Source organism: Lepisosteus oculatus, chromosome 24 (assembly GCF_040954835.1).
Source record: "Lepisosteus oculatus isolate fLepOcu1 chromosome 24, fLepOcu1.hap2, whole genome shotgun sequence".
NCBI classification, from domain to species: Eukaryota; Metazoa; Chordata; class Actinopteri; order Semionotiformes; family Lepisosteidae; genus Lepisosteus; species Lepisosteus oculatus.
Window position 1 is genome coordinate 15,342,124 of NC_090719.1, and position 13,233 is coordinate 15,355,356.

General features: G+C 44.3%; 1 protein-coding gene across 11 annotated transcripts in view; it reads left to right on the forward strand.

Moving 5' to 3' along the window:
• The first annotated feature begins 2,580 nt into the window (after positions 1-2,580).
• The window catches only part of LOC102696016 (SH3 domain containing GRB2 like, endophilin B2), a 41,384-nt gene continuing 30,731 nt past the window's right edge, over positions 2,581-13,233 (forward strand). For 8 of the 11 annotated variants that reach the window (XM_069183334.1, XM_069183333.1, XM_069183337.1 and 5 more), the window contains exons 1-2: positions 2,582-2,755; positions 11,398-11,539. In XM_069183334.1, the coding sequence (XP_069039435.1) occupies positions 2,693-2,755; positions 11,398-11,539 (205 nt within the window). In that variant the 5' untranslated portion in view covers positions 2,582-2,692. Of the gene's footprint in view, positions 2,756-11,397; positions 11,540-13,233 lie in introns of all 11 variants that reach the window. The other 3 variants (XM_069183340.1, XM_069183342.1, XM_069183331.1) reach the window with 2 other exon arrangements.

Here is a 13,233-nt window from a genome sequence, read left to right on the forward strand (position 1 = left end):
GTGGAGGGGCTAAAGTAAAGCACATAATTCCTGGAGACAAATAATGTCTGCCTGGCCTTTGTGAAAGATAAGGAAAAGGATGCTGATGGGACTGGAAGCATTGCAGAGGAGAGAGAAGCAGGTGGAGAGGAGATGGATTTTGATGTTTAAATGGAATCATATGGGTTATGGCAATGGCATCATTCACTGTACTGAAATAAATCGATAGGAAATAAGCATCTATTAAATTTGGTCACCATTTCGCCTTCCAATGCAGCAGCTTCTCTTTTCGAATTGATGGTTGCAGTCCTTCCACTTCAGTGCATGGGCTTGAATGATTTCACTGCAGTAGAGGTCAATGCATTCTTCTTTAATGAACTCACCGAGGCTCAGCAAGCTGGTGGAGGGATGCTAGCACTGCTGCTTACCCACTCCAGGGTTCAGGGTTTGGGTCTGGACATGGGTCTGTCCATGTGTAGTTTGCAGGCCCCCCACGTGTACCTGTATTAAAATTAAATAATACAGTTTCCTTCTCCCCAGAAGCAGAGTAGTCATGTGCTCTCAGTCCCATGTGCCTCTGGGATAGGCTCCAGCATGCCGTGACCGTCAACCAGGATAAACTGTTTTCTTAAGAGGGATAAATGGATTTTGGGATCACGGTTTTAGCTTTACAAACCCACGTTCAGAATCACGCAGCTTAACTAGTATTTCATTGCATTCAGGATAATGTATTGATTCTTTTGTCCTAAGTTGTTTTCATTCTTAAAGAGGTTTTTCCTGTTTTTTTAAGCACCGTCCTACAACTTTTGAGAACACACTGCTGTTGTTAAGTCTGCATTTCCTACTGATGCCCTATATGAGAATCCTAATTGTACCAATATAAGGAGCTCAAATTAATTTACTTCACAATTTCATTAAAAAGCTCTATTCATTAGTTTACAGGTTGTCCAGAAGGCTATATATTAAAGTTACTCAGACCCGTGCCAAATTAAATGAGCTGTGACAGAGCTGACATTTACTATGAAACAGAGGGGTAACTTGCAGCTCGCCTTCTGTGTTATATACAGGGTCTTAGACACTGCAGTTCATGCAGACTATTTCACTATATCAGAGGTTTGTTTATGGTTAAATGGTGAGACTCTGTACCAAGGCCCTTGGTACTGAGAGGTCTAAAACAAACCAGCTCTGCAGAAGAAATGCTGTCAGCTTTGCTATGAATGTTGCCAGCGCACTCAGATCGACTGATACTGTAGGTTTTCAGGCACCACTTTATATCCACTTTGCTGTCCTTCCATGTCCTGATAGCTTTCAGACACGGATTTGATTAATATGATTTCCTGCAGATTCTGTCAGGGTTGACTGGAACAGCGGTGATAGGGATCTGGCCTTTAGCACAGCAGACGCAGCCTGGATTGCCAACAGTCAAGAGACTGCTGAGCAACCCCCTGCAATTCTAGACTATATTTCACAAGTCTCTGCTGTTCCGCTGGTGTTTAAATCATAGTGTGACTTTGACTTTTAAAGGACTGCATGCTCTACAAACCTCGCTGACCTCGCATGACCTGAAGGACCTTGCTTTGTTACTCCGTCAGCTGCTGCACCGATGAGCTAGAAAGAAACAACCAGCAGAAGAGCCCACTTCAGGAAACGCAATGAGGAAGCAATTTTGTGTTGCACAATGCTCTAGGCCTCGCAAGCCCCACTTGGTGCTCTGTGTCTGTGGCTGTACTAACACACCTGCACACCTTCGCCATATTTCGTGGGGGAGAAGTCTGTTCAGTAGCTTTTATTTATTGTAAATATTTTTAGTCAGAATAAAATTATTATTATCAAAATGAACATTAAGTCGAAGTGCATGATTCATGATCTGCATTTGCTGTCTAGCGCTGTGTGCGTAAAATCAATCTGACAAAGAATTCCCTGAATTGAGAAGGAGAATTCCAAGTGGAAAACACAAACCCATATATAAACATTTAATGTGGCTCCAACCAGAATTGTCCCATCCATTGTTTATTTTGATAAGTGATAAGGTGTGTCATTTGCACTGAAGAGTTCTATTCAGAGGAGTTTTGTATTGCTCCTGGAAATGTGTGCTCTTACCAAATCCCACCTTTGCTGAGATTTTCGTCAGTGTCCGAGGAGATTTACTTCTTCGATCTGGATTTTTTTTGAAGAAATACGACATCGGGGTTCAGCAAATACTCGTACAGAGTTACACGCAGTGTACCCGAACACGCTCATACTGTATATCGTGCAGAAGCTGACGACTCTTTGCAATGCAGTTTAATTTCAGAATAGTTTTAAGTTTTCTGCAGGCTTTACCAAACGTCAAAGATGAATAATAATAATAATAATAATAATAATAATAATAATAATAATAATAATAATAATAATAATAATAATAATGCCTATTCTTTGAATGCCTATTCACTCTCATTAAAGACTGCAGACAGTTATAAAACATAATAATAATAATAATAATAATAATAATAATAATAATGCATTGCGACGCCTTTCCCTCTATTGGGCGGACGACAGCAGGGACATGCCCACAGCCCTTTGACGGCCGTTCTCCTTTAAAAGCAGGCCGTGTAACCGATCTCAGAGCAGTCGACCGGCCGGCTGATCCACCGCTCTGGGCGGGGAGGGGGGGGCGAACACTCTGAGCTCCGAGCGGCTTTGCGGAGGCGATCTGTCTCCTCGCAGTGACACCATGGACTTCAATGTAAAGAAACTGGCCTCCGACGCCGGGATTTTCTTCACAAGGGCTGTACAGGTGAGCTTTGTTTTCTGCTTTGTTGTGGCATTGCGGAAGCGCGATCCCATTTCTGCGTTTAAAGGCTGGGCGAAGTGTGCCGGCCCCTTCCTTATCCGAGCATCTTCTGTCCGCCACGACGGGTCCAGCGTCTCGGTCCTTTCTGCTGCACTCGTCTCCTTGCGTGTCCCCCCGCACCCCTTTCATGAGCAGCAGGCTGGACATAACCGGCAGCGTCTGAGCACCTGTCCCCGGTATTTGCGTCGGGCAGGTCTTCGTGGTAATAAGCCGATCTAGCCGGTGAGGCGGTGCAGTGTTCCCTGCTCGGATCCAGGCGCTGGACCTCCAGCAGGAGAGGAGGCATGTGACGGACACCAGCTCCGGAGAATAGACTGAGCTTGCAGGTTTCCCTTCTCTCGCTCGTCTGTGTTCTTGACCTGGTATGTGGAGCTCGGCAAGGTTTATGCTGACGGCAGCAGGTGCTGGTATTTGTTTCTTGGGCCAGTTTTCATCTCTGGGGAAAAGGTTGTGCGGTGGGAAAGCAGCATTACCTCCAAGTTACAAAGGAATGGGAGGTTTTGCTTTAAAGGGCATCATTTTATCGCTTTAAAGCACAAATGGCTACTGACGACAGTACGCTAAATATTTCCCCAGGGTTTAGTCATTGCGTTATACAAAAGAGCCCGTCGGACTAAAAAAAATATGTATTTTATAAAACGTTAATGTGCTATACGAGCCATGACTAGACTGCAGGTCCCCAGTATTGTCAACTACAGCCGCTGAAGTGTCATTGACGTTTAGGCACTCAGACGCATTCTGCTATTTCAGTTCGTATGAGATAAACTCCTGTTTATCTACGATGATGTATACACAGGTATGGCTCCATCAGTGCTTAGAATGCTGACGGCATTTACTCTTCTTGTAGGGAATTGGGTACATACTCCTTAACATACTCAACAATTTACCTGCATGTCTTTGAGTGTTATAATTTGATCAACCCAGATTATAATCATTTTGAGGACAATGCTCTTTAACAGGCAGACTGGGTATTTAAGGGCATTCTCTGGAGTGGAACTGTGTACAGTATGTGGCCCAACGGGATAGGCTTCATTCTGTTAGTAACTATGAACTATAGTTAGAAAGTTTATTCTGTTATCGTTGGTGATCAGCTTTCTTAAAAGCTCTCTCCTTGAGGATTATTCTTAAGATCGCATGTTGGATTTTGGCACACTTATTTTGGCCTATATCTTGGCTACACAAGAAACGAAGAACATGAGCCGGGTTACAGACAAGGGGTGATTGTTTTTATCTAGCTTGTTTGGTATTAAGTACGTAATTGATCCAGCCTCCAGCCTTTTCTTTAAAGTGCACAGGTAATGCCCCAAACCACTCATTATTTCCCCAAAGCACAGCAACGTTCTTGCAACATGAAGCTGAAACTTGTGTTGTTGTTTTTTAATTCTCAGAAGAGGATTGATATTATACACTTCGGTTTCTCTAAATTATATGATTTGTGCCTTGGGTGTTGACTGTTCCAGCCTGAACTGGCAAGCGGTGGCATGACATCACTGGCTCTCTGGCTGGGGGCTCTGTGTTTGGTAGTGCTTGTTAAAAAGCATTGCGCCCTAAACGAGATTGCGTGTGCTGTGCACTGAGTGTATCGAATGGAGGACTGAGCAGGTTCCTGTTTATGGTTTGCGCCAGCTGTTGAATATTTCTGCAGTACAGATCGGCTGCACTGCCTGTCTGCATCATCGCTGCTTTTTGTGCTTTTGAGTTGTCAGTTTAGAAACGGGAGATACTTGACCCTTCGTTTAAATGAGATGTCAAACAAAGGTCCTACCTGACTTGGTCATTAAAGATCCCAGACACGTCTCGAAAGTGTAGGGGTGTTTAAACCCATTGTCTTGGCTAAATCCTACTCTGGCCTTGGACAATCTGACCTTTCTAAACTTCCCTCTTATCTGAATTGATGAAATAATTTCTTATCTTTTCCTGATCTACTGCACAGGGGTTGCACATATCACACATAGCTTGACAAATTGCCCGTAGACTTCATTTCCACTCAGAAGATTGGAGTTATAATGCAAAGATCTTCAACCCCTTTCTGCCAATAAATAGATCTCAGCTGACTTCTTCGTAGGCTTGAAGATGTGAAGACGCTGCCCGGTTTTGGTTTAGGTTTTGTGTTTGTTCTGAGCTGCGATCGTGTTCCCACAGTGTTATTTAAGCAAAAAGCCTGTGGGAGTCACTTCAAAATCTTATCCTTTTGAAAAGAAGAAAAAAGAATGTAAGTGTGAAGCCTTTCGTTGGATTTCTGCTGGTTTTGTTCTTGTTCTTGATCAGCACTAAGCACCCTACCCCTCTGGGGTAACAGATCAGTTCTGTGATGTTGTGCACAGTTCACCAGGGAAGTGGCTTTAATCTGCTCTCCTTTCACATGTGACCGCGCTTGATTCCTATCTGTGGACCCGTGACTGTGGGCTGCTGTCAGATCCATGAGGAATTGTGATTCCTTCAGTCCACCATGCTATGCCAGACTGGGGGAATAACGTGTTACAGACAAGTGTCTCATCAGGTTATAGCCTTGTCTTCCTAGGTCATTTAAAGATGTGGGAACTGTGATAATGTCAGTCAGAAACATAGTCTTGTTGCAAACTGTAACCGAACATTCAGCAGGTTAGAGTCATAGACCGGTAGTTTATCTACTTGGAGCATATACAGACTTATACAGACTCCTTTCTGTTTTAGAATGAAAGAAGGGCCATGTACAGTGAGACTGCAGTCTGTCTCCTCTACAGTAGGAGTATAATTGATCAAAGTATTTCATTCAGCTGTTTCTTGAAGGATCCCATGCTTCAGCCTCATGCTTGGATACTCTCTGTGCGCAGTCAGGCTACCACTGACATGTGAGTCTCTAGGTGAAAGCAGTCCGGCTGTCGTAGCGAGTGGCTTTTCATCAGCGCTGGCCTCTTTGTTTCAGAACAGCCACGGGGCAAGATCAGTAAATCGAGGAGCTGTAGCAAAGTGTTCCGTTTTAACCCCTCATTTATTTTCATCCCAAAGGTACCGAAGTGCCGTACATAAAGGAGGGGGGTGGATCCCACCCAGTGTTAAAACAAAAGGTTACATTGTCTGCCCAGAGGCACAAAAAGAGTTTGGTTTTTTTTTTTGCAAAGGAAGCAGCTGCCAGACGTTAATAGTGAGAAGCAAAAACTGAAATTCGCCTTCCAGAGTAGCGACTTTTTATTGATCACTTTAATGCAATATGGAAAACGCCTTCCAAGTTTCAAATAAATGGGCTGGGGGGGGCAGGAGAAATCTATCTGGGAATGCGGGCTCAAATCCCAGGGAGGCAGTAAGAATTGGAGCCGTGGCATGGCTCAGGCTGGATGTGTCGTCTGCGGGAGTTTATTGCTGTGACGGCGTGCCAGCTCCAGCCCCTCAGTGTGATTGCTCCTTGAAGAGGATTGAATGAGCCCTGAGCCATCAGGCCTGGCCTGGCCGGCCCACCAGAGCAGGGGGCTCGCGATGGTGCTGGTTCTCGAAGACGGTGGGGGGTTGTGTTGTTTGCTGTGTGAGAGTTTAACCCATCCGCCCGTTTTCTGACCACCTTAACCAATACGGGGTCAGGGGGGAGCCTGTGTCGGCAAGCAAACCTCGGAGTCGTCTCCCTTCTGTACACAAGCACCCTCGTGCCCCTCCCAGTATCTACATGTTCCAGGGCACAATCCTTTGATTACTGTTTTCATGGGTGCCCCAGACTGCTAGGGGTCTCTGTCTTGGTTTCCAAGACAAATCTTCTTGGGGAAAACTGTAAAGCGAGTTGGCTTCCGTCTGTGTCTGTGTCTCTGTTCCAAGAGGTGAGAGGTCAGCAAGCAGGAGTCCTCAGAGGCTGTACAGTCCATGTCTCCTGCCCGCAGTTTCTTCATTTGTGTTGATTACATCTAAACGCACAGGATCAGTAAAGAAAGTACAGCCGAGCCCCTTTGGCACCATGGTCCGCAAACACAGCTGACCTGCTGCTGTTCAATTATTAACGTCCTGTCACTTGCCTGGTCTAAGGTGTCCACTCTATTGATCCTTCAGTCTAGTCTTGAATGTGTTCTTAAAGGCACATGGCCTTATTGGAGAACAGGGTTCTCTTCTGTTGGCTGTTCCAGGCAGTGCTTACAACCCCTGTACTGTTGGTGAGAGGTTGGTAGAAAGTATTTATCACATTGGACAACATTTTAATTGAAAAATATTTATTTGTAGCTGAATGCTGAGTTTTTCCCAGACTTTTTTTAATACAGTCAATATTCCCTGATCTTTCAAGAAATATTCCCATTCCTGTATTGTTGCCCTTGGTGGATGCAAATAGTTTAAAACTTTACTTTTACTTTACATCTCGGCCTGATTATAATACAGCAATTTTTTTTAAATCAAAAAAATAATTCAGGAGGGTGTACGAGAGAGTCACATCTTTCTCATTTTGTTCTTGAAATCCCTGTAATCATGACTCCCCTGCAGTGGGGATGAAGGGCCTTGCTCAGGGGCCCAACGGAGTAGGATTCCTCTGCCAGCTGTGGGATTTGAACCAGCAAAGGAATGGAAGAGGAACTGGCTGGAAACAAGCTGACCTTGAGAGTTCTCTGCTCGAGATGCACTCCTCCTCGGGTGCAGTCATTCTCTCCCAGCATCCATTGCTTCTGTTCCTCTCCCCTTGATTAGCTGGCCTGCGGCCCTCAGCTAGATGAATTCTGGGAAAGCCCGCTTCCCGCAGCGGGTCCCGGTGACACGGCACCGCTGAGCCGGTGGCGGTCTCGTCGCATTCAGAAAGCGGCGTCTGGTTTGGCCGATTCGGCAGCTCCTCGGGGCCTCCTGTTGGAGAGGCTGTCTTCTCTGGCTTTCAGTCTGCTGGGCTCTCTTGCCCTTCGCTGATGCCCCAGTGGCCCCTGCAGCGGCAGTCCTGCCTCTTCTTTTCGCAGATTGACTTCGTCCCCCAGAGATCCGCAGGCTGAGAAGAAGGCCTTGTAGTCATCAGAAGTGCATTAACTTTCCTTAAGTCCCATCCCATCTTATTTATTGTGATACTGCCCTGCCAAAATACCGGACAACGGATGTGTGCACATACCAGCCTGCGGTGGAACTGCTTTAGCATGTCTCCTGAACACACTCGGTGTGCTGGTGTGCCACTGAGGCACGTACCCCTGTGATGCAGGTTGGAGGTATTGCCTGCTTCATAAATACTCTCAGGGGCAATCTTCAGGAGAAGGAAAAGGAAATTCCTGTCACGGCTCATTAAGCTGACAGATGGAGGATCAAATGTGACTACAGCCAGCCTGCTGCGTGAATCTAGAGCTGCTTTTTGGTAGCATTTGGAGTTATTTCTAGTGATGCCAGGAATTACTGTTCTGTTGGGAGGAAACAAAAAAACAAACACATTTTCAGTTATCACTAGTCTTTTTCCTATAATGAAGTTTTATTCAAATACAAACTCACACTACCTAATTCCTCTTCAGGAAAAAAAAAACATTTCCTCCGATTTCAAGCCATTAAATTAGCACCTTTATTTTTAACACTTTTGTTTTGCTTCGGAACAGCCAAGTGGTGCAGCTCTGAAGGTCATGCAGTGCTGTTCTGCTCACCCTCTGCCCTTCCTTTGTTTGTATACAGAAAAGTGTTTTCCTGTCACTGTGCTGATAGAAGCTGCCTGCATTAGTGAGGTATTGTTTGCCAGCTTGTTTCTTTGACAGTGTGACAGGCTGTTCATCGCTGACAATGACAAATGCGAGGGGGGTTAGTTTGATGAAGGAGGGGGGAGATCATGTCCTGCAGACCTCATCAGACTGAGATTTCTGAGAGGAAACCGGCAGCCATGGCTATCCGGTAGCTTCACAACATAGCACAGATCTGAACGAACGTCTGTGTTGATCGCTTTTAACTGTAAGATGGGGAAAATGCACTTGAAGGGATTAACCAAAATATTTTACTTGCCTTTTGTATAACAAGAAAGATTCTCGTCAGACTAGGAGCGATGACTGACTATGCGCTCCAGCTTTTGGGATTACAGCCTGATTCAGCTGTGGTAATTTTGCGCATGGCTTGAAGTGTTTTTTCCTTGGGAATACAGAGGGAGTCATATTGAAAATGCATCCTTCATGCCCACTGCTGTGAGAACTGAAAACTACGGACTGTATTAACCAGAATAGCTTTAGAGGGTGATCCTAGCCTGAGCTGAGTATGGACCTTCCTCAGATGCTGATTTACTGCGATTCTGGAGTACCAGCACTGCTTCAACAGCCAGCGCTGGGAGTCCCTGGGGCAGGCTTGCCTCCGGCTCTCCTAGCGTCTGTGGGCCCGGGCCTGTCTTCACCGATCTGTCAGTGTCTCTGTGCCCCAGACAGGCCTGGAGAGATCGGCTGTGGACACAGCCTTGTCTGATGAGCTGAAGTCTCTGCCTTCAAGGATGACTTTTATCATGCTGGACAATTCCTGCACTGAATTTTGTGTGCCTGGAATTGAAAGAGTTGGAAATAAATATTTAATGCCACTGGACTGTTAATCCTCAGGGGCACCTCTTTCTAGCCTTGTCTTATGCTTAATCAGTTAACCACATTTTTACTACAGTATAAGACAGTTTTTACTTTAAAATTTAGGATAAGGAGCTTTTCAGGAATGCTGTTACAAAATCAACACTACAGAGCAAAGCAGGAATGCCCACTTATTATTTGACATCGCTCAGTTATAGTACCAGGAGCTGTAAATGTACATTACACACTCTTTCCAATTTTGAAGTACAGCATTGTATATGTCACTGACTTCATATTGTTATAAAACAGAGATCCATATTCACAGCAGTGCAGAAGTTGAGATTTGAGAATCATTAATGTAATAATAAGATGGTATCGACTCCTAGAGCTATCGAGTGACATTAATATCATTTGACACTGTATAGTTGTGGGTTTAGTCCTCATATATCATATTGACAGCTGATATTAATCTTCTATAAGCTTTAGATTGTGGTTTTTGCCATAGAGGGTGTTTATTTACTCGTGTTAACAATGTCCCTCGTTAATTCAAGCCTATCAGTCTTTACGCAAACTGGTCTGCACAAATCCACTTCCTGTTGTGCATTTTGGGAGAATTGTTTCCTGCCGTTGTTTTGGTGTTGAGTCATTAATAATCCAAACGGCACCAGGGATCCGCAGCGTGACTGTCACATGGGTCAGGAGGAGACGGGACGGGGTACCAGCACCAGGGCTGCCAGCCTGCCTAGTTTTACAATGTGAATATTGATTATTTTATTTCAAGTCTGAAGGCTTAGGCTGGTGGTGGGACTGTAATGAATATCCCAGGCAATGTCTGGATGATTTCATATTCCATGTGGCACATCACACCTTAACATGCATTGATAAGACTCACTGTTACTCAATGAAGTTCGACTGAAATGCTCAATTTCTTCATGGGTTTTTAAAGAATGAAATTCCTTTCCTACTGCGCACTTATGTTTCTACGTTAAACTATAATTATTCTGTAAAATATGCTCTGGTCTGTATTAGGAGTCCAAAGCTCTGGTCTTCTTTCCAGCTTGGAAAGCTCTTGCTGACCTAAAGCAGCTCACATTGCCAGCTTCTCCCTGCTCTTCAGGTGCTGCTGCGTTACAGAGACCTAAAACACCTGCATACACACCAGCCCTCCAGGACCAGGAGACTCCTGCTTGAGAATCTAAAGCATTGAAGACTGAGGCTTAAAGTTAGAAAATGAACAGATCGATTTTTTTTTTTTTTTTTTTTACGGAATTACAAATTTACGCTTTTACAGATATGTGCTATTGCTTCATCAATTACATATTGTATGTGCCCAAAGCTTGTTAGATGTGAAGTGGGCCATGCTTTTTTTTAGCTTTTCTATTGTTCAGGCCATGATTGTTTGTGCAGCTTTTTCTTCAATGTTATTTCTGACTGGAGATGATTTCTATAACCCTGTGTCTATCAATACTTAAAACAAAGGGCTTAAGATGTCTTTTCATGCCACCATCATACTGTCATTTTTATCAGGAAAATTGTCAGCTCAGCAGATTATGGTTTAGGGCGCACGTTGAATCATCTTGTAGTGTTTGAGTCAAACTTCAGTGCCATATAGTCTGACATACTGTTTTTACTCATTTTTGTAATTTTGCTTTGTAAACGGAGAAACTGAGAAAACATCCTGCAGCTTAAATGCAAACATTTCCTGAGTTTTGGAAGTCTTACCTGTTCAAATCCTAGAAATGCAAAGTGCTCCATAAGTCCCAAAACCTGATGATTGTATTTGAAGAACTGGTTGGAGTTACTATACTGAGAAACATTAAAAATGCAAACTATTCTTTAATTTCCCATGCAGAGAGGCTGGAACACATTGGAACACATTCTATATATACAGCCTCTCTGTATATTTCCCAAAGTAACAGAGTGACTAACTGGCACATCTTGGAATGCTGTACGTTTTGGTAAGGGTGCATCATCATCATCTAAATTTTAAGAAAATCTCTTAGATCTTGCAATGCTAACTCCACTGGAAGGTATCCGAGGGTGTTGTGATTCTTGAGGGGTTCCTATTGCTTCGCTAGGCTCCGAGTGCATTAACCGGCCGTGCTAGATGTGAACGTTCTGGGGCTGATGGACGTGTTCCTCCTGCAGTTCACAGAGGAGAAGCTGGGCCAGGCAGAAAAGACGGAGTTGGATGCCCACCTTGAGAATCTGCTGGCCCGAGCCGACAGCACCAAGAACTGGACCGAGAAGATCTTCAGACAGACCGAGGCCCTGCTCCAGCCCAACCCAGGTGAGACGCGCCACCTTTCCACCTCCTGCAGGCCGAGGAGATTGGTGCTGGGTGGGAAATCCTCCGCTTCAGCTGATTTCAGACATCAGAGATTGAGTAGAAACAATCTGCTGCTTTGCCCTGTACCAAGGATCCGATCTCATGCATTGGCTCACTCTGCTATCGAATCACGATGATGCTGACCCATTTGTACTTTTTGTTTTTTGTAAAACAAACACCTGGCTTTTGTTTCCCGCTAAATGTTGCAACATTTTAAAGGGTGCTGTGACACTCTTAAATCTTAGACCTGCCGTCTAAAGAATACATTTGGATAATCAAATACTGTTGACCCTCATAAAGAAGAAGGAATTCTGAGTGGGGGCACGAATCTGAGGAGAGATGCTGGCGCTGGTTTGCTTTCTCTTGGTCCCCAGCAGACATAGTCTTTTTAATTGATGAATAACGTACATTCCTCAGTGGCTAAACCAGAACAGCAGTAATTTAGACCAGAGGTTGCCACCAGTGGTTGGCATTGCTGCCTCACAGCAATGGTTTCTGTTCCATCCAAGGTCTCAGTTACACAATTGAACCTTTACCTGACCTAATAATAGGATTAATGGGAACTGATTGACTGTTTTCAGCTTGAATATATTGGAAGTCACCTTTTAACTACTGCATTTCCCAAGTATGTTAAAAACGCAAACTTCTGAGTTGCGGGGGGGAAGGTAATTTGCAAACAATCCAATCAAGCCTCTTGTTAATTCAGTTAAGGCTTCAGTTCGGTAATTAAGCTCTGCTGGGATGAAAAGGTGTTGTTCTCCAGGTCCAGGAATGGGTTATTGAGCTACTCAGTTAAGTTGTTGAGATGTCTGGTGAATGAATTACAGTCCCAAGAGTGAGAGTTCAGATATTAGGATGGGTAGTCTATGTCAGGACCCCAGTACTCTGCTCTTGAAGAGAGGGAATGGTAGGTCTCTTTAAACTATCAACAGTGCAAGACCTCACAGAGTTAAAGTTGCTAAATAAAGAACTGACTGAACCAATGTAAGCCTCTGCCCAGGTCTGAGCCTGCTGGTGACTAAAGACATGGGATCTCTAAGCCTGGTCTAAAGAGCCCCAATCCAACAGGTTTTGTAGGTCACCATTAAATCACCATTTGCTAAATTTATGGAGCAGTTTCAATGTGCTCCAGTAAGCAGATAGTTTGTTAAATTAAGTAAGTTAGAGATAATTTAAGACCAAACTACTGACTCGAGAACCAGTGTTCTTTTAATTGTACAGAAAGACTGCACTCTTGATTCATTAATAGCTTTGCAGGTGTTGCCAGTTATTAAAAACAAGTGACCTAAGTACAAGTACAGTATAGTCTGTAGCCCTAAGCCTAACTGGCTATTTCAGAAGGTCTGCAAGACTTGAATGTCCTTAAACGGAGGAGCTGGGAAGGTCTGGTTGAGATGATCAGTCTTTGCTGTTTATCTCTGAGAGGCTGACCCCATCCAGTCTTCTGCGTGCAGACTGTCGATATCTGTGTAACTTTCTTGCTTTCGTATTTCTGCCATGTGTCCTTGTCCCCTAGGAATCCAGGATCCCTGTTATGGCTGCTTTCAATTTTCCTCAATTTAAATGTACTGGGGTGACATTAGGCCCAGTGTTGGTCGCCTTATATCTTAAGGAATTCAGCAACTCATTTAAGGCGGTTTTGTTAGAATGGAGAT